Genomic DNA, 22662 nt, shown 5'->3' with positions numbered 1-22662 from the left:
TTGTGTACAAATATTTTTATTAAGCCCCACACTAGTTAGTTCTTATTCTATATGAAATACTATGAAGTAACGCTAATCCCTATCCCCCTTGCTCACCCAGCAATTAATCTTATCAGTGTACAACCGATAATCAAACGGAGCAGATGAATGTGTGCGCTTAAGGAGTTTCTCAGAAAAACGCTGCTCGCGTTCAAGGGAGATAGAAAAATATCAGAAAACGTGGACATGATTTAAAGTCAGCTCTTAAAATAAGAAAAAAAAACCCAAAAACGTTTTCTAAATATTAATTTCTGCCCTTGTGCATGGTACCCAATTTCTGTCTCCTGACCCTATAGCAACACCGCACACTAACAATAAACAAGCTCATCAATATAAGTGCTTAGGAACATAAGAAATGAGTCTCTGCTTACAGTATGGAAAAAAGGCTAAATGTATTTGTCCCCTTTACATGACGGCTGCCGGTACTTGTCATCTTGGCAATAAAGTTTATATTCTAGACATTGCAATGCTGTCTAGATGTGTTGATCCGAAGTTTCATATTTAAATACTATAAAACTAGTGCCGATACTGTAATATAGGTCTATAAAAGTACACTATACAGACACTACATTCATACAAGATCAGGAATGTCCACAGCATAGGCCGAAGGAGAAACGATGATGTGTGGAGCCCACTGGCTTATGGGTGATGCACAAATAGATCTTTCCAACAACAAGTACTAGCATGTCAACACAGGACTAAAACAGATGAGACATAATAAACTGTCTTAATAGAAAGTTAAAAGTAATTGCACAGCAACTGCAAGCATTTAATATCCCATCAATAAAAATACTGTTGGGATTTTCAAAGTGGCTGGCTTTGTTAAGCGGAGTTTGTTTTCTTTTTGCGATAGAAATATTTTCACTATTGTTTGACAGCAATAGGAAGAAAAAAAAAATAAGAAACAGGAGCTGCTTTATTTTCCCTTCGGTAAAGTTCAGATTTCAGGAACGATTTATATACAAGAAGCTGGGCTGGTCTATTGGGCCAAACCATCTGTTGCGGACGGGGGAAGAGACTGCGATCTATTTTCTGGAGCGCTTGTCTTCCATTAGCAGGATGATCAGTCTTTGGCGCAGGGCTTTTATCTTGTTTGTATATTCTCTCTGAAACGTAGTCGTGAGTTTTTCTCGCAGGGCTTTGAGAGGAGAAGGGCTCTGGCAATCGGGTATGTTCAACAGCGTATGGAAAAAATCAATCCACAGCTCTCCTTGTTGGATTCTAAACACAAGCATAAAATAATTACATTTTTATAGAGCTCTAGCAGATTATGTAGCACTATGATAACATCATTAAAACTGACGATACACAAAATGGACAGTAACATTAGGCTATGGCGGACATACATACTAAACAAGTTTCAATCTAGCAGTATATTTATTAACAAATGCAGCCAACATAAAAGGAATACCGATAAAGCCTTGTAAGTCTACAAGCCTATTGCACCACAAGCCTATTCTACTTGCTGTCTGGATATTAGGTGAAATGTCTGATTGCAGCCACCAAAAGAAAGGGACTGGGGCTTTTCACACAAGTTGACAGGATTCAAAGAAGATCAGTAAGAGGAAGTCCTCTAGATCAGTGGTTCTCAACTCATGGGTCGCGACCCAAAAGCGGGTCGTGACCCCGTCTTCAGTGGGCCGCGGAGGGTCAGGGCCGCACTGGAGGCATACCGGGCCATCAGGGCCATCAGGCAGCCTCCGGTCCGGCATGTACTTTAGCATTACTCCCCGACCACAAAGCAAGTTGCTTGATTGATTTGCGGTCGCTGTCTGCTCCTAGTGGGAGCTGAATAGTTTTTCTCTGATTGCTCCTCCCCTCTTCCTGTTGCAGCCCGCAGACAGCTGCCAGAAAGCCATGAATTTGTGGAAGTCAATGTACTGACCTTTTGAAAATGCCATCTGTTTTCCAGGCTCCGTACTCATGCTTCACCTTCATGTAGTTGCCAAACAGCATACAGTAAACTGTTCCCGCCACACCAAAATAGTCAGTCTGTAATCAAGAGCAATTAAGTATATTATGAAAAAGACTAAAGACTAAAGCCTTATACAGCCAGTTCCATGGCCAATACAATATACTATAACAAAAAATAAATTTTCCAAAATACTCTTTCTATTCCTTTAACTATAGCAATGAAAAGCTTTGCTAATAATGAATAATCATAGTTTCCCATGATAATCACTACAGAATTATCAGCCACTATTGGCACTGTAGCCTTTTTCTGGCTGTAGTTACTATATGCAGGTCCAGATACCCCCCTCTCAGTTCGTTATTTTTTTGTCACACTTCTAAATATAACGCAAATAGTAATTTTAAATAAGTATAGTGTGCTAAAAAATTGCAACTAGTGCTTAAAATAAACTTTACTTCAATTTGTATCAGGCTGAGTGATTAGGACTAAGTAATTCTATTGCCACAAGACAGAAGAACACATTTTAATGCGATACTAGAAATAAAATGTTGGTGGACCATGTCCAAGACCATTGAAGTGGACACTTTATACACAGACAAGTGGATCTCTGCAGATAAGTATAAAATGTTATATGTACACTGCGCAAGCTTCAACTACATTAATAGCTAGCCCAATGTAAGGGTGAAATTTTACCCTCTATCATGTGGGAATTTGCCATCACTATGATGAAAGATACTCTAGATGCTATAATTTACCTGGTAGTTCCATGGTTTATTAGTTAACATTTCAGTACATTGGAAACCCGATGTTTCACACTTTCCCATGAATGCGGTACCCTTTGGGAAAAGGGTCATATCAATGCTCTGACCAAGATCAACCAGCGCCAGTCCATGAGACACAAAATCAAGCTCGAATGCCTCCATATCAAGAAACCTGTGCAAAGGGAAAATGTCACTTGATTTAGAGTGGATGAGAGATGCAGCAAAACATAATGTGTCTTGGCCACTCGTCACAACTTTCTTTGAATAAACCATTCCTCTTGATTATATCTTACATCCGCGCAATTATGCTGTCCAGACATGCATTGGTTTGGTGAAGTTGGATGCTGAATATGTATGCTTTCACCAGAAGACCACTTACTTTTCACCCAGGACAAAGTTATCCGGCTTGATGTCTCCATGGATTATGCCAATGTTATTAAGCTGCTCCACCATGTACAGGATGTTAATGGCAAAATACATAACCAGCGGGACGGGCATCACTTTCTCATTCAGTTTCCTGTACAAGTTTATTGCATTCTGGATGGTCAAAAATGGAAAAAAAAAAATTGTGTATTTTTCTGACATGTTTTTATTACGATAATCGGTTGGTAAACGTCCCTAGTAATACTGCAGATATTTTGCAGCTAAACTATATTTCGTTAAATTAGCAAAACCTACATCTTTTATTTTTTGTTAAGGCAACACTCCCGCCCTAATATAAATGTTGATTCAAAGGATAACAAAATTTCCCCTTAAAACCTACATTTTTGGTTACACATGCATAGATGGATTCAATAGATCTCATTACATCTGAACTGCCTTCCTACGTAACCTATTAAGCTGCCTGCTTAAGAGTGGGCTTAGGCAGAGGAGCCACATTGCTGCCTTTTGTTACATTTCCATGGTGTCTAATGACACGATTTGGAAGCATAACGCACACCCACAGATTTCCTACCAACGAACGGCTACTAGTAGCCGAACTGGCATAAATCTCAGACAGGAGAGCCAGTAAGCTTCAGTAGAAATATAAAGGGAATATAACCTTCTCGCTACAAGTCTAAAATAACCAAACTGCTGCAATTAGAAAAAACATGCAAAAAAAACAACAAATAGGAACCACTGTTTTTTTCATTAAAGGCTACAGTCATAGTAGTACATGTGTTTGCATCATCATGTAAAACAGCAACAACATAAACCTTAATCATTTCATGACAGTAATGGCTAAAAGAAAAACTATGATTAAGGGGCAGGCGATTAATTTATATTAAAACACTTGCTTATGCATTCATCAGTGGGGAAGCTGTTTAGGGGAACTTGGCTGTCCATTTAATATACATTAAAGTATTAATGTATTTCCAGAAGAGTGGTTTGTAGAGTTATCAATAGGATTATATTCATTTGCTAGTTACAGTAGTTAGTAAAGAAAAACAATATTGATCCCCTGCTGATTTTGTACGCTTGCCAACTGACAAAGACATGATCAGTCTATAATTTCAATGGTAGGTTTATTTGAACAGTGAGAGATAAAATAACAAAAAAATTCAGAATAACGCATTTCAAATAAGTTATGAATTGATTTGCATTTTACTCTGTGAAATAAGTATTTGATCCCATATCAATCAGCAAGATGTCTGGCTCCCAGGTGTCTTATACAGGCAATGAGCTTGTTACCTGTATAAAAGACACCTGTCCACAGAAGCAATCAATCAGATTCCAATCTCTCCACCATCGCCAAGACCAAAGAGCTGTCCAAGCAATTATTGGCAAATGGAAGAAACACAAAATAACTGTCAATCTCTCTCGGTCTGGGGCTCCATTCAAGATCTCGCCTCGTGGAGTTTCAATGATCATGAGAATGGTGAGGAATCAGCTCAGAACTACACGGGAGGATCTTGTCAATGATCTCAAGGCAGCTGGGACCATAGTCAGTCACCAAGAAAACAATTGGTAACACACTATGACATGAAGGACTGAAATCCTGCAGCGTCCGCAAGGCCCCCCTGCTCAAGATAGCACATGTACAACCCCGTCTGAAGTTTGCCAATGGACACCTGAATGATTCAGAGGAGAACTGGGTGAAAGTGTTATGGTCAGGTGAGAACAAAATCTAGCTATTTGGCATCAACTCAATGCGCCGTATTCGGAGGAGGAGGAATGCTGCCTATGACCCCAAGAACACCATCCCCAATGTCAAACATGGAGGTGGAAACATTATGCTTTCGGGGGGTTTCTACTAAGGGGACAGGACAACTTCATTGTGTGAAGTCAAATCTTGTGTGAGAATCTCCTTCCCTCAGCCAGTGCAGTGAAAATGGGTCGTGGATGGGTATTCCAGCATGACAATGGCCCAAAACACACGGCCAAAGCACCAAAGGAGGGGCTCAAGAAGAAGCACATTAAGGTCTTGGAGCGGCCTAGCCAGTTTCCAGACCTTAATCCCATAAACAAATCTGTGGAGGAAGCTGAAGGTTCGAGTTGCCAAACATTTGCCTCAAATCCTTAATGGCTTGGAGAGCATCTGCAAAGAGGAGTGGGACAAAATCCCTCCTGAGATGTGTGCAAACCTGGTAGCCTACAAGAAACGTCTGACCTCTGCGATTGCCAACAAGGGTTTTGCCACCAAGTACTAAGTCATGTTTTGCAAAGGGGTCAAATACTTATTTCACAGAGTAAAATGCAAATCAACGTATAACTTATTTGAAATGAGTTATTCTAGATTTTTTTTGCTGTTATTCTGTCTCTTACCGTTCAAGTAAACCTACCATTAAAACTGATTATGTCTATGTCAGTGGGCAAACATACAAAACCAGCAAGGGTTCAAATTACTTTTTCCTTCACTGTATAACAACATATGGTAAAAAAAACAGTTCTATGAGAAGTATCTTACCAGTAATGATCCAAACATATACAGATCTCCCACCAGAACACTCCCATTCTGGAACATGTGTGCATGGTGGAAACTGATAAAGAGATGCCTCAGGGCTGGGCTCATTCTCTCACTAATTTGTGTTCCAATATAAAACTCCCAGGGCTTCGCTGGCTTCTGAACCTAGGATTATAACAGGGTGATTTTTAATATGTTTGGTACGTACAATGTTTAGTCAAATATATACTTGTATATCTTCATCAACCATTGGCTGTTTAAATAGAGTATTTGGGCAACCTCCTCACCCATACAGTACACTAAGGAAGAATAATTTTTATTATTTTACCTATTTCGCAATCTAGCAGCCCACCCGCTTGTAGTAAGCAGTGGCAGGATTGCAAACATCTAGCACAAAAGTCTAGCTAGAATTTTTGTTTCATGATTAATCTAGTTCTTTATTGCTGACCACAGCACCATCTTTGAGCCATGCCCTGAAGAAGGTGCTGTAAAGGGTCTAAAATCTTGATTAATAAAGAAAGTATAACATTAGTCTCTCAACACTTGCCTTTAGCATAACTTTCAGTTTGTTTGCTTTCGACGTTGCTTGATAAACTTGAGCAAAGGCTCCCTTTCCGAGCATGCTCTCTATGCAATACGAGTCGGAGCCTTTTGAGGAAAGAAAGAAAAATAAGTCATTTTTTTATTTATCTTTATGATGTTAACTAATAGGTTCACTAAAATATACTGCAATGAAAAAATGGCCTAAAGATATGCAAGTTAAACTTTTAAAAGCAACTGTTGATATTAGAATGTTAGCTTAACAAAAAAAATTACATATTTCATATATATCCAGCGAGATCTTATTAGAATCAATTAATTCGCATGACAGACCTAAAACAACTTAATGTGCAAACATGTAGAGAATGAGAAGTCTCAGAATATTTTTCCTAATTCTAAAAGACAGTAATGATAAAGACTAAGGAGAAGCTTTCAATAATACAGTCAGTTGTCATTTTGCATAAAGACTGTGGCATCTACTGGCGTTGTAATCTAATTCAACGAAGGCATAAAATTGAATATGGTCATATCTCGTATTCATAAACAAAATACTATTCTACTTAAGAAATAGGAGCAAAAATTCACACAGATCCGTATTGAATGAAAGAAATATTTTGGGAGTAATGGTCTTACCCAACGTCACATCCATCTTCGGTTTGAAAGCCGGAACATTGGAATACCATTGGGAATAGTTGCTGAAAGAATTAAGTGGTTTGGGCAGCTTCGACAGAAGTCGGGCAATCAATTCATCATCCCACGCATTTTTAACTATAACTTGATCTGTATAAAATAAAACCAATGGAAAGCTTATTATGAAATATGTTCACCGAACACCCACTTGACTCAAATGCTCTAGACACCACATATCACTGGCAAAAATCACCTTGAATAATCACTAGAATTGGCTCAGATCTATTTTTGGAAGCCAATTACTCTAGAATTATTCATTCCACATTTAAACATACAAAAATGGGGCGCTCCCTACACCCTTCTCTTAGGAGATATATTCAACTCTTTACTGCACTTTTGAGTATCTCAAATAGTTATACTTGACCTGTAACAATGATTTCTATATATCCTTTTAAAATGACCAGCTATCACACAGATTTGAAAACAAATCTGGCCTCCTTGGACAAATAGACAATCTAAGAGCAATCCCTAGTGGCGGTTCTTCTTATATATTTCTGCGGGAGACGCGTCTGAACTACTATATGTTGTGCCGGCTATAATTTGTGTAAAGCAATGTATCCTGAGACTCCAAATGACAAAAACGTATTAGGTTTATTACGCTATACCGACTTCTACCATTCTATATGTTGTATATACCCAGATTTTCCTTTTTGTCTTTTGTTCGGGTTATTTTCTTTAGATACATTTTTTCAATAACCAAAGTGGATTTCTTATGGGCTGTTAAACACGAGATGGGTTAACACTAATTCCTACCTGTAAATTGTTAAAGGTATTTAGACCACTGGATATGTCATGTAAAACAAGATTTCCGGTATGAAAATGATACAAACATGTACTTTCTTTATGGTATACCTTGATGTCAATGGCTGTAACCCATAACTTCTGTTATATTGCAAAATGCAATAAAATTTAAATAAAAAAAGAATCTGTTTTGGAAGTTAAAAAACTGCTAGGGAATAAATGAAATAAATCCCCTAGCCGTAATTTGAAAGAACTTGCAATAAAGACAATTAGGAAGCAGGCTTTCAAGCAAGGAACTTCTACAGCCATAGTAATAAGTGTGTTTACAAAGCTACATAAGACAATATTAGTTGTAGTAAATGAAAAAACAAACTAACAAACAAAAAAAACCACGGAATCCTAGCTTAGGGGGATTTGCCTTTAAAACTTCCCGATCATAGTTATTTCTTAGCCATCACTATATTCGCCACTCATCTTTTTTAAGATGAAAAGCAGCTTTGTGACAAACCATTTTATATGCTATTTCAGCATGGTTACATACCCAATTAGATAGACAACTGGGCTTTAACCACCAGCAAGATGTAATTTTATCCAAACCATTTACACCCATACCTGGAGCTTGAAAACAAGGCTCTTCTTCCTCCTCCTGCTCCTCTTCCTGATGTACAATCAGAGGCTGCGTGGTTACTCCCCAAGGGTCTTCAATATTTCCAATCATCCCGCAGTGTAACGTTTCTGAAAGCTTACACGCGGCCAGACGCTGTCCTGTTTGGTCCACCTCAGACGTTACGGATATCGCCGGCGGAAACATACTGCATGAAGAAGGGGACTGTGCGCTCATCGGTAGCTTAGAATGCTCGGGGCTTTGCTCTTGAATAGGACTAGAAGTTATTCATATACAGATAAAAAATATTTTCTTGTTTGCTCCTGCGTAGTCTTTGCATTGCATGTCTCACAATACACTATAACTCAATGTCCCCTCTGATTTATCACAAAACTCAATTAGCCTCATCCAATCTATATGCGTATGTATATCATATTCATAATACCAGTTTCCACAATCTGCCTTACTGGGTTTATGAGTGCATTAAAGTGTATACAAAAGCTGGAGTGTCTCTTTAATGGCATCAGCACCAATAAAGAATCTTCCTTTACAATAAACAGAGGCCTGGGAAAACTAACCACGTGTTCCGCTAAAAAATCATCAAACCATTTTAAAAGCTTTGTGATACAATACCTTAGCTTCCTTATTTTGGACGCTTGGATGAATTTATCCTCTGAGAAATCAAAATTCATATGGCCACCGTTTTCTGTCACTGCATTTTCTGAAATGAGAAATACTTGAAGAAAAAAAAAAATCCACAAAATCACTTTTGTACACCTACAGTCTTTAATCAAATGTGCAAACAAAAAAGGACATTTGTAAAATCAAACATTTTGACACCTGCCATTGTAACTTCACTCCAACCCAGTAATATTTACCAGACTACATCCTGTCTGCTATGACCAGATGTCCATATATTGCATATCTATAAAACTTTTTTTTCGCAATTTCTGGTACCAAGCTGAAATGTTCTATTACATGGCAATTTTAAAAGGACAGGAATCATTGAAGCTGGAAGTGTTTTCTTCACAGATGAATTTTTTAGTTAAACGAACGGCATGTCACTTAGAAACACCATCTGCATTTAGTTTTGGTTGGGGCACCACCACTGGCTCTTCTGCATAGGGACTGCACGTTCTCAATGTTTCTCAATGGAGGCAGAGGCATATAGGGGGTTAAAAGGAATTTCAGGGAGGCAGAGTGGCAAATAGGGGTCAATAGGCATATCTGGGAGGCAGAGTGGCATATAGGGGGTATAAGGTATATCTGGGGGGCAGATGTGCATAAATGTGAAAAAATTGTTTACATGCAAATTAATATTTACTAGTAAAACTTTTTTCCCTATACGGTTTTTTCCCTAAATTATTATACAAATTTTGGGGGGGTCGTCTTATAATCGAGCAAATTATATATATATTTGAAATGTTTAACTCGCCTCTGGAGGACATTATAAAAAGGTATTATGTGCTATGGTTATATATATATATAACCATAGCACATAATACCTTTTTATAATGTCCTCCAGAGGCGAGTTAAACATTTCAAAGGCATTGGCTAAACAAACACACTACGATGAATAATATTCCCCAAATATCTCCAAAACTATAACATTAAAAAAAAACCACATATAAAGCTTCTGAAGCTAAATTTTACCTAAAATGTAAAGCTGTAGTTTAGTGGAATATGTCAATGCAGAGGTGCTTACCTTTATTCTCCAGTGTGTGGCAAGCTGGTTCCGCTAGCTTGTTGGCCGGTGTGGAGGCCAGCTGAGCTGCCATGGCAAAGTCCCCTGTGCTGTTTGGGCTGGGTGCTAGCGTTTTGTTGCAGCGGACAGCCCACACGGTACAATCATCTCCTGGGGATTCAGTGGCCCTGGTCTCCTCCTAGGAAGACAGGAGGATGTGACAGACATCGTACCAAATTCTCTAAATTAATTCTAAGTGCCGTCTATTGTTACTTAAAAGTGATAATTACATTGGATTTGATGGCGAGTTTGAGCATAGGGCGATCTCCAAATGTTTTCACTTCTAAAGGTTTACTTGCAAGAGGCCTGTGGAGAAAACACGCACACACAATGTTACTATAAATTCCACCTCAGAGAACATGACAAATTCTAATGTTAAGAGGGTTGGAACTTACACGTCATTTTTTTTGTTGGCCTCATCCTCAAAGATCGAAAAGCCAGGTGGCAAAGCCGGGGCAACATTCTGCAATCCGAAAAGGCCATTGGCGTTTGCATGATCTTTACCTAGATCAGGAACAGGCAAGATTAAGATCGCACATGGCAGTCAGGTGTCCGCAACCCTTTCCCTTAAGGGCCATTTTATCCTGCCAATTTGTGTTGTGATTCATTGAAGAAAATGTCTTATGTTTGAGACATGTAAGACCTGTCACCATGTCTTATAGATGTAGATGCCATCAACTATAACTCAAGCCTATCACAGGATGTCAGAACACTTGTAACCAAGTGGTCGTTTACGTCCAACTTTTAAAAAGGTGTTACTTTGTTCCAGCCATTTTCATTGTACCATATCCCGGAAGGCAATGGTCACTACTGTTTGGTAAACAAACAGGGATCTGTCACCACCACAGTCCAGTTGTTAATTATTAGCGTAATAAGGCAAGAAATTAATGCACAAAACACTAATGTAACCTGGACATCTTTTTTTCTACTCACATGGGATTTTGAGCTCATCACAGTTCCACATTCATGAAATATGTTAGTAATACAAAGAAACATTAAGGCTGCTTTTTTTATTGCAACCATATTACCTGATTTTAAGGTTAACAAACGTGCCATATGTAAGAACCATTAATCTGATGTTTCAATAACTCTAGACATATTCTTTTACAGAAATAACCTTTTAATGTATTATTTTGGGTACTAGCTTTGCAATACAGCAGAAATATTCAGTTTTCTGCCCAGCTCTTACCAGTAAGAAAGATTACCAAAACCCTTTGTAGAAATAGGTTCATTTAAATGCCAAATGATACATGTATGATCTCAACAGTAGAATTTATTCATAAACAAAGCAACAGCCAGGACAGCTGTGACAGTCCAAAAGTGACTTACTGTCATTTCGACAAAACGCCTCTAAATCCTGTTCAATTTCATCAGGTGCATCAAACGGATCATCCTGTTCATTCTCTGGCAGTGTGGATGTCTGGAAGATGTCCATTATGAATCCTGAAAACAGAATGTTGAGGTCAACAAGAAGGAAAAAAAAAAAAAAGTCACAGCAACCTGATGGCTCAGCCTACAACACTTCATATTTTGGATTATGCAATTGTCTCCTTTATTTCTTGATAAAAATAAAATTTAGAAAACTAGGCAATTCCCAATCTCACACTCTCATTTCACACTATAACAAAACATTAAATTGTGTTGATAGGAGGGACAAAAACAAAACAACTTTTTTTTTTTTACCGAGTGCTTCTTTTGTGTTGACAGTAGGAGAAGGAAGCACTTTAGATGGAGTTGGCTGTCCAAGCCCTAGAGATGTGTTTGGAGTAACGTGAGATGCATTTGCAAAGTATCCGGAAGAGTTCGTAACTGTAGAAGCTGTTAAAGAAAAACATGTTATATATAAGAAAACCTTTACATGAAGGCCAGGAAACAGAATGGTAAGTGTAACTATTCCATCCAATGTCAGGAAATTGAAAATGTTCAATTTTTTTATGGCAAACAATAATAGAAAAAATACAATTTAAAAAAAAAATACATTATACACATTTGTGTTTGTATGTAAAATAAAATGATGCCACCAAGAGGATGGATATCTTTTAGTGTAGTATTTACCTTCTTTTATGCCGTGTTGTGTTTTTACTCCACTAGAACTGTTATTCTGGCACCTTTGAACAAAAAATAAGTATAAGAATAGTGAACGCACAAACTCTATAATGTAGAAAGGTAGCTACAACCCAAGACACATCATTTTAATAAAATATGAAAAAGAAAAAGACAGTATATTGCTCATTATCTTGTTTTCATATTAAAAAATATGGTTTAAACATAAAAGTGCTTGAAGTCAGATGACAGCTGCTTTTTTTTTTTTTTTTACATTGGCAGCCAAACTCAAGATTTAGGGAGAAATAGGAACTTACAACTGTCTGGGGACATCTGAGGACGACGCTGCTGACTGGTCATGTCCAGTTGGTGGTTTAAAGAACAAGTCATGCCCAGGTGTTAGAGGATTACCATAATGGCTTCCATGTGCTTCAGCGTCAACAGTAGGAGGCATCGCAGTGAGGCCCAGAGCAAGTTTTACTACATCATTAGATGCACACAGTTGGCTGCTTCCAGTGGCAGCCGCAGGAGAAGGTGTAGGTTGTGCTACAAGAGGTGCGGAAAACTCACAAGGTGTGAGTGGGCCAGATGTGGATATTCGTCTCCGATATATCATTGAGGAACTTTGAGCACCAGGAACTGGGTAACTCACTCCAGTTGGTATAGATTTGTTGGGGTCCAACACCATTCGAGTCTGTATGAGTAAGATTTTCAGGTTAAACATATAATGGATTCTGTTTAAATACCTACGATATACAAGCATACAAGCATACTGATTTCAATGGGAGGGCTACTAACCATGAGGAGGAATTATGCTGCCTGCTTTCTGTAGGAGCAGCAAAATAAGGGATTAAGAGCCAAAAAGTGTCTCTTTTTTCAACTCCAATAACTAAAAAATGCATGCAACATTTGCTTCTAGTGGAATATAGTGGAGCACAAGAAAGTATGCGTTTTGGAGACTGGGCAATTCCTTTAAGTAGTAAAACAAAAATCCTGTAAGGAGGTAGGAAGGTCTATCCTTGCAAACTGAAAAACCTTGTAGAAGGTCATCAAGCTCTGCAGACCTATGACAGGTGAAAAATCAGTCACCAAGTTCACCTTCCCTATAGGGATGTATTCCACGTGCCAATGTACTCACGCCAGGCTTCTGTTCAGGAGCAGATTGAGGTACTACTTTCTGCTGGTCCTGAACACGTAAAAGGCTGCTAAGTTGTTCTAACTTCTGTTTCAGCAACTGTTCCTGCAAAGCAGCTTCCTCCTTAACCTTCTGGTATTTCCTTTCTTCTTCCTCTGTTTAGAGACAAAAATATATAACTCAACAAAGCTTTTTCTTTATTACAGAACACCATACAACAGGGAATGTTTTTCTTAAATTCAAGACATTGTGCTGCACGGTTACACTACTTACAAGCGGCCACAATGTTTTTTTCAAATTATAAAATGTAAAAAAATCCCTATTGCAAATATTCAGAGCTAGAACTTATCACAGACAAAATGAGAGTACTAAATTATTACACAACATGTATACTAAAAGTAAATAATACATCATAGAATGTACACATTAAATTCAGTACCCAGCTGGTGCATTTTTCTTCGATGCTCATATTTTTTTCTATAGATATTTGCTCTGAACTCCTCTAGTGACAACTCGGAGTCCCCACAGATCAACTTCTCCTTGCAGTACATGGCGACCTGCTTGGTTTCTGCTGCTGCAGACGGGCCTGATCGAGGAACTACAGCCGATTTGGAAACAGTCACCCATCTGTCACCCCTGGAACAGATATTACATTTATTAATCGAGTGCTAGCAGATTCTGTGGTGCTATTAAAAGAGAACGTGATAATTAACATATAAAACATAGCTAGAGGACAAGAAAGAATGATCGCTGCCATATGCCACTTCATAGCTTAAAATTCAGATCGGTAAACACTTACCCACTGGAGCCCTCATTATAAGTGGGTTGCTTCTCAGCCTGATCCTCTATTCCAGCACCGACAGCACTCTAGAAGAGAACAGAATTGCAATAATGAAAGGATATTTGTATCATATCTACCAAAATAAACAAATGCTAGACCACAGTCGGAGATACATAAGACAATGTCTTCCTGTTATAGTAAATATATTATTAGTTTGTCACGTTTCACTATAAACAGATTTAAATTGCATATTTAGAAGCAAAATTTCAAGTCACTTTGGTTACCTGACTTTTAGCAAGAGTTGCTGGATCAGGATTCAAAGATGCTGGGACCATGTGATTTAAAATCTGTGAGTTCCTAAGGTGAGCAGCAGATGTACCTGGAGTGAAGGAAGAATGGTTAATAGAAATACTACTTTGTAAAGCATAAATTAGTACAGCGAGAGCAGCTACACTAAAAGGCCAAAAGTCTTGGCCATCACACCTAAATGAGCGTGTTGGACGGGATGCTCCACGGACATGGTGAATGGGATATTCCAAAATCCTAGGAATTAACATGGAGATGCCCCTCACTCATATTATGGAAATCAGGGTCAAACTGGGTCAGGCACTGATCTTGGACGAGAAGGCCTGGCTTGCAATCTACATGCCAAATCATCTCAAAGGTGCTCGATGGGGTTACGGTCAAGGATTTGTGCAGGACACACAAGTTCCTCAACACTAACTCATCAAACTTTTTGGACCTTGCTTTGTGCACTGCGGAACAGAAAAGGACCATGTTCCAAACTGGTGCCAGTTGGAAGCATACAATTGTCTAAAGCATCATTGTATGCTGTAGCATTAAAATTACCCCTTAATTGAACTGAGGCCCCCAAGCCCCGAACTATTACCCCTCATCTACCAAGCTTTACAGCAGGCACTATGCATTGTGGTAGGTAGCGTTCTCCTGACATCCGCCAAACTCAAGACTTAGGTGGCATCCTATGATAGAGCAATGGGTGTGGCTGATACTCAATAGTTAAGAGACGTGTCCTTTTTGAATTTTGGTCATATAGCATACATATAAAATTACAGTAAAATCCCAGAGGTCAATGAGGGAGTCAACTGTTTTAAAACCAGGTCTGGATGGATTCATTAAATGCAACTAATTGTAAAGAAAGTACGTATTTTTCTTTCAAATTAACTCTTTTGTGCATATTTAGGGTTTAATTTTCTTTAAAGTTAAACAAAATTGTGCCCTACAGTGTTTGCCTTGTTGAATTAAAGCAACATTTCTTGAAAATTAAACAAACTGTTGCAAACTTACCTTGGTCTGGCAGGTTCTGCGATATCCTGATCTGAAATGCTCTTTAGTGAAGAAGAAAAAAAGGAACAGGACACAAACATCCACTATTACTGAAAGGCAAGGTGGAACTACCTACGCAGATTATTAAAAGCTAATCGAAATAGCGAAAATAAGTACACAGATTTCATCAGATCAATACTCAGTTTAACAGTTTAACAGCCGTGCAAGACCTGTATAATAATTCTTAAGGTGGCATGTTATAAACTACTGACATCTCTCCACTCATCTCTAAATATGCCCTTTCCCTACACTCATCAGATGATATTCATCTGTCCTTTGATTGGATTTTTACTTCTCATGTGTGTTTACAAGATTACTCAAGGGCTGCAGCTTCCTCGGCTTATCTGACTTACCCTCTGGGGCGGGTCCCGCCAAAAAACTTGCGGGCGGTCTTGCTGGTGTTGCGGGCGGTCAGACACTGTACCTGCGGGTCCCGGTAATCCCGCACAGTCCCGCAAGGCTGCCTTCTCGCTGCTCCCTTACAGCGTCTCCTCTCTTGCTCCGCCCAGGAACAAAGCGGAGTCACGCAATGTAATGTCACTTCCCGTGACTCTGCCTTGTTCCTGGGCGGAGCAAGAGAAGAGACGTTGTGAGGGAGCAACTCGAGGGCAGCCTTGCGGGACTGCGCGGGAACTCTGCAGTTCACGTAAGGAGGTGGACGTGATTTGTGGCAGGAGCGGGCGGGATTGGGAACACACATTGCGGGAGCAGGCGGGATTGGACAAAAAAATCAGCGGGAGCGGGATTAAAAAAGCAGTCCCGCGCAGGGCTCTACCCTCTGCCTTCAGTCCTTCAAAAAATCCCTTATTTAGGACACCTGTGAACTTACACAGCAACTCCCTTCCACGGAACTACCTTTAGCTCACCTTTCCTAGTCCCTCTCCTGCTTTAAGAGAATACTTATGTCCAACAATATTATTATATATATTTTTTTTTTTATAACCAATGTGGTCTGTCACTAAAAGTGGCACTTTTACCTTGTATGTAATATACCCCAAGTCCTCTTATGGTATGCACTACTTACTTGTACAGTGCTGCAGTATTTCATGGTGTTAAACAAGACAAATAATAAAAGGTAAGCACTTACCTATAGTGATGATCCAGAAATTCCTGTGGTTCTGCACGAGTTTGAAAACTTTTGTGGTAAAGAGCAATGGCATTCTGTACGTCTCCTTTAGCTTCTAGTCTTTGTGCCCATATCACATGAAGATGCGCTGATCGATGACCTATTCCTTGATTGTACAAATATTCAAAGAACTGTGTAGGCTCATCTATTGATTCTGCCTACAGAACAGGAAAAATAAGTGGAAATAATATAATATGCATATTTAAAAAACATGTCTCATGATCCCCAGTTATAGCATAACTATATCCATCACTTGTGTTAGGGGTCTCTTCTTTGTGTCTAAAAACTGACAACAGTCCATTACCATCCAAACTCATCTCTTACTTGGCCTACAAAAGATATTTCACTAGAAGGATGTTTTTATATAAATGTCAAAAGACGCCATCTCCAGGCATTACTTACAAATTTAAGGCAGTACTTGATGTATCGCTCATCATTAAAATATCTTTTGTCCCCGATGAAGTTTCTTACTAGCCTTTCCAACAAACACAAAACGTTTCTCTTTTCTTGAGGAGGGAGAGCTTCTTCTGCCCACTGTACGTACCTGGCAAAAAACAGATAATTTAATTAACAAATCCGCACTACTAAGGATGATGAAAATAATGAATGGAAAATACTCAGTGCTGACCTTTCCCAAAGTTCCAGAGGGTCATCACCTTTATACCCCTGTATGTGGGTTTCAAACATCCTGGGGAAAAAATGAAATAAACATTAGATACCGGACACGTGGACATTTTAGCTATGGCAATGGACATTTTTCTCCCCAAAAAAAGATTATGCTTAGAAATAATTACTTATCTCTACCAGCATTCGAACATTCTAAAAGTGGTGAAAAATCACATACACATGGACTGACCTGGCAAATGCCATTAAATAAACATTTCAACTCATCAGCTTCACTGCGAATTGTATATTAAAAGGGACAGTTTAACGCGCTTGACAGCACACATAAGGAACGTATATGAAAGTGATGCGTTCCTCATCCATTGCCTGATGACGCTGCTTGCCGAGCCATTACTGGGGCCAACTGGCCCTAAGTAGATGACACAATATAGCAGCTGGGAGTGCAAATGGGACATGGCGTAAACATAAAGGGACCTCTCGGCTTGCATATACATTAAATTTTTCCCCAAAGATGCATAGGTACATCTGAGATGACACTGATTTAACTATACAGTATGCATGGCTTATCCAGCCCTTCTTACATTGATAGTTTGTCAAGGTCAGCCCTTGTTAACGCGTAGTAATGTACGTGTGCTGAAATGTTTAAACAGTATGTGGGGATGTTACAACAAATCAGCATCCTCTTTCGCCAAAGCTGAAAAGCTCGCAATAAAACATTATGTTAAAGATCAGCAGATCACGTCACAAAGCCTCACCTTACCTGACGAGCCAATTATGGCCACATCTAATTATCAATAAATAAATGGCTTGGGCTGTCATATGTCCAGAACTTTACTTGCAGATGAGTCGAAAAAACCATAGCTGCTGGCCATACAGGGCAATCAAAATAATCACCAGTCAACAATAACGAACAGCATTTCTTGTTCTCTTTAAAAAGAGGACCATTTTAAGCGGGACTACTTCAGACTGGATAACCCGAACACCAGCAGCAAGGAGTGTTTTATTTCAGCCGGAACCGTCTAATTTGCCATTCTTCCTCTTTATTTTGGGTCTGTCTATACCCCATCCCCTATGGATTGTAAGCTTAAAAGCACGGCCCTCTTTGTATCAGTTTTTCTTAGTCTGTCAGTTCTAGTTTTATCATATGCTTTAAATGTACCGTACTGTAAGACGCTCTGCGTAAATCGCTGTCACTGTATGAATAAAAAATAATAAAAATTACCCTACAAAGGGAAGGCGCTCTTCACAGGAAACAGAACAACATTCCTGATGTATTTCCTGAAGGTATTTTGGTATAACTATATTTAAAAAATGCACTAATCCAACACAGACACACACATATAACAACAGTGGATTTACAATAACCAAGCCCCGATACCCACTCTTATTGTAAATATGAAAGTAATGCATACAACACATTAACCTCGGGGACACTTACTGCACACAGCTCTGTAAATCCATGGCCGACTGCTAATTTCGCCTAATTGATCCTCACGCGATATATTTCTAATCAAACATCACCATATCGCCCTAAAACCCGAGCCGCTTTCTTTGAGAAACAGTTTCAAATTATTCGCGCAGGCGCGAGTTCAAAATCGAGTACTTTGATTGGTCGCCCTCAACCAATCGGATCGAAACGACCGAGAGAGGGGTTGATTAAAAGAAAAAGAAAAAAAAGGAGTTTATGGGATGTGACGTAACGTTCTGGCAACACACAAAGCGACATGTTTGATGAGGGCAGTGTCCGGCTGTTTGCAGAGTCGCTGCCACTCACGAATAAGTTATGCACGAACGCTGTAGATCAGTAAGGATATGGTCTTTCAGTTTGTCCACATATTGATATAATGACAGACTTATGCACAGTAATATAAATGACGCCAAACCAGCAGTTTTTTTATTTTTGAATATGCGACAAAGTTTGAAATCTGCCGTTGCGAGGAATGCCTTCGAATCCTGCGCAATCACAGGTTCAACTTTCCTAATTACCTTTTTCTTTAAATATTTCATTAACATGGGAAGCTCCCCATTTAAAAAAGATACCGTTTCCTTGTTGAAGAATCAACAAGTCACTTTAATCGATGCCAGATTAAATCCACTGTTTTGTTAGTTTATATATATGTATATATATATATATATATATATATATATATATATATATATTGCTGTAATACAGGCTATTTCTATGGATGAGTATTTCGGTTCTCTGTTCATTATGTACGCTTCTCTTATTGAGAAATTAATGTGCTTATATATTTGAAGTGCTTATGCATAATGACTGCAATGCCATGGGGTTTACTAAATCTAAAAATAAATATATATGTATGAAAAAAACACATCATAACCAACAAGCATTCATGTTTAGGACTCCCTTCCTACATTTCACCTGGTCTAATCTTTGGGACTTTCTTGTTAACAAAATAAATTAGGTTAATATTTTTGTGACATTCACATAATGTTATAAATAAAGCTGTAGCATACAGTGCTCTAGCAGTGAAAGGGTTAAATGTGCTGTGTGGTGGATGGAATTCTGCCAGTTATCATTGTGATGATATAATAAATGCTGCAGATATTACACAGGTCCTTAAACACAGTGTAGAAGGACCATCCCAAGACAGCTGGCTACCTGGCAAAGTGATCTGCGAAGTGTCGGCTACCCGGCAAAGAGATTCGCAGAGCGTCAGAATGCCAGTAAAAGATTTGAAGACTGTGAACTGCAGGTCAACATATATGAAGATTGTAAATTTCTGCGTATGAGCGGTTATGATCAAGGACCATATAGATCCCAATTAGCATATATTTTTTTGAATGTACCTTTTGGTAGAACTTGTGCTTTTTTAGCGCTAACAGCAGCATTCCCCTCTAGTCAGAGTTAACCTCTTAGAGCCCAGAGGGAAGGGCAGTTCTTTAAGCCATGGTCCCCCAGAGGTTTCCTCCAAAACTGGGGGTTTTTCCTCGCCTGAGTGCTGAAGAATGACTCTTCGTGAGTCCAGAGGTTGCTCCTTCTCTGCCCCCTCTGCTCCCATCTATACAATGTTTTTAATTATATAATAAAGCTTTCTTTGTTCCCAAAATCATTCTTGTCTGTGAGTTATTCTTTAAAAGGGATTAATGACCTTAATTGAAAATATATTATTTCCATAAGTCTGCAGTGATTTGCTAATGAACATTCTTTTGTGGACTAGCAATTTGATTTTATGCAATTAAAATTAGTTTTTTCTGTTAAAGAAACACTGACACTAAACATTGTATTTATTGTAAAAACACATTTAATTAAAACAACACATTTATCAAAACCTAATGTATTGACAGCCATTAGTGAAAGGAGTTCAATAATAAAACGCAAAGGGTCATCTTTGTCGCAAACTTTTCGATTATAGGCCGCACCTCTAATTAAAGATTTAAATTAGGGGAAAATATTCCAGCATACAATCTGGACAATATGGTACATAATTATTTACAGTTACATAAATAGCTATGAAGAGGAGAAAGAAATCTTACCACACGCCTCAATTAAAGGTGTCCTTTCTTAAGCCACTTGAAATGTTGAAAGGTACGATATATTCATTTTAAATAATATATTTTGTAATGTAGTGGGATAGCCAATTGGCCACTGAGCCAACGAAGCGTGTTCTCCATACTTCCCCTTGGAAGTCCTCATACAATGACCCAAAACAGATGATTATTTAAGTAAATCCTAATTAGATTTAATCAGTTAAAACCATTTTGATGGAGTTTACACTCTCCGTGCTGACATATCCAGAAAATATGGACTGGTTCTGACCCTTAAGGCCTGGAGTTTGACAATCCTATGTTATAGACAGGAGGCTTGCATTTACTCGTTAACATGGAAGTGCTGGTCTGTAAAAGGAGAAGGCTGTTGATCAGTCAGTTTAAAAAAATCAGTTACCCTTAAGTATATGGAGCAGACAGTTTAATAAGGCTGCCCGCTACCATGGTAACAATATGGGGAAAAAAAAGTCAGATTCACTACTTACATGCAAACATTGTAATTGACCTCCACCTGCCAAACCCACACAAAAAACACATGTATACATATATAAATAAATGTATCTTTAAAAAAAAAAACAAAACAAGACAAGCTTGTGCGTTACGAGACGATGTAAAACAGGCCAAATCTTTTAACAGCGACATGATGAAATGTTTGAGTGAGTACAAGGTTGGGTGATTATTACAAGTAGATGCTTGACAATTTTAAAAGCTGGATCAATTCCTAGAATTGCAAATTTATCAGAATAATAAACTCTCCAGGTGTGACCCAGAGTCAGCTTAATTTTAGCCAAGTCCACTCCCTGCCTGCTTTGCCTCCTTCATAAGATCGGCAACCAGGTAACATCAAAATGTAAAATGTTTGTGTGGTGGCAATTATTAAATGTAATATATAAATTAATAGGAGTGTTTCACTAATCCTCCACCATTGAACTATACATACATCTCTTCCTCTCAGCACTTGTAATTATGTTTCCAGGAGCAGACTGGGGTTTAATAGTGTCCTTGACACTTTAAGGCGAGCAGCCAATAATTTACCATACCACATCGAGTGTGCCAGTTTTGGCTGGATAGTCATGATTTTTCTGGCACTGTCCTGCTGTCACACGTAGTTAGGCCAGTTGGGAAAATCTTCTATTCCCCCTGACCCACCTAGGTAGCTGTTACATCAAAGGAAGATTGTGCTGTTGCAGCACAGACCTCTAGTAAGCGCCTCTCCTACATAGCGGCGCCTTGATTGTAAAATGGGCAGTATTTGGGGGGAATGTATACATTTTCCAACAACACATGATTCGGGGATGTATTGCATCCTTAATTTACTATAACAAAACCTTTTTAACATTAATTATTTTGACTCAAGGATGCAGAGATGGGCACCATGCATTCCTATAGGGATGTTCTTTTTATTTTCCCCATTCTACAGCATCCCAACACATTATAACCCAAATGCTCATTTACATTCTTAGCACCCACTTCAACCTCCAAAAATGTAAGCACTACAAGGACTTACTTATATCCCTGCCGCTTGAGCGAGGGAAAGGGGGGACACTCACCGGCTCCCATTAGATTAAAAGAGAAACCTGGAGACTAGGATTTTAAAACGTATTTAAATTCATTTAAAGACAATAAGGAGTCAAATATACTTACAACTTGTCTGCAATTTGCAAAGGTTTAAATTCAAGTAATTGCATCCACTCAACTCCCTTTTTCATATGAACGTGCAAGATGTCATACATGCTGCATTGCTCTCACTGTGCCTTACTTAATCACCATAGTTTGGAATACGGCAATAATGTTGCTCATAATAATATTAAAAATAATAAGAATAATAATTGTATAACACCTTTGCACAATATGTTGCAATTTTAGTAGCAGAATGATTTTTAGGTAATGTTTGTAAAAACCTCTGCACAACTTTTCTCTTCAACTTCTAAATTCTGCAAGCAGGGTGCAGCATTTCTCCCAGGGAGCAAGAACTATCCCACTCTGCTAAAATAACTCTTCTGACTGCCTTCAAAGCAATTAGTGAACACCTTTTCAGACATGTTCCCCTCTAGCAGCTAACAAAATAGGAGAGTGGGAGTTCAGCAAATAACATGATGCAGGTGCTTCTCCGAAAGATCCTGGAAAATTCAGATAAAGGTATGATACTTGACCTACTGATGAGCATAGACTGATGCGCATGTA

The 22662-nt window shown here is 38.7% G+C and overlaps 1 protein-coding gene across 1 annotated transcript; it reads right to left on the bottom strand.

Annotated features, from left to right (window-relative positions):
- Positions 1-18540, bottom strand: BUB1 (BUB1 mitotic checkpoint serine/threonine kinase). Its single transcript, XM_053460800.1, has 25 exons — positions 18407-18540; positions 16973-17032; positions 16747-16888; positions 16306-16502; positions 15180-15220; positions 14159-14253; positions 13893-13960; positions 13533-13729; positions 13097-13248; positions 12276-12652; positions 11971-12023; positions 11599-11733; positions 11245-11358; positions 10311-10419; positions 10146-10221; positions 9877-10054; positions 8805-8892; positions 8180-8448; positions 6770-6916; positions 6144-6244; positions 5600-5761; positions 3092-3249; positions 2707-2884; positions 1925-2031; positions 1-1260 (listed from the first exon to the last, which is right to left on the bottom strand). The coding sequence occupies exons 1-25, from the start codon at positions 18427-18429 to the stop codon at positions 1065-1067; spliced, it is 3423 nt and encodes a 1140-aa protein (XP_053316775.1). The 5' UTR covers positions 18430-18540; the 3' UTR covers positions 1-1064.
- Positions 18541-22662: the final 4122 nt, after the last annotated feature.

Source organism: Spea bombifrons, chromosome 3 (assembly GCF_027358695.1).
Source record: "Spea bombifrons isolate aSpeBom1 chromosome 3, aSpeBom1.2.pri, whole genome shotgun sequence".
Classification (NCBI taxonomy): Eukaryota; Metazoa; Chordata; class Amphibia; order Anura; family Pelobatidae; genus Spea; species Spea bombifrons.
Note: the sequence above shows the minus strand (reverse complement) of the source record. Positions and strands in the feature narration are given on the sequence as shown.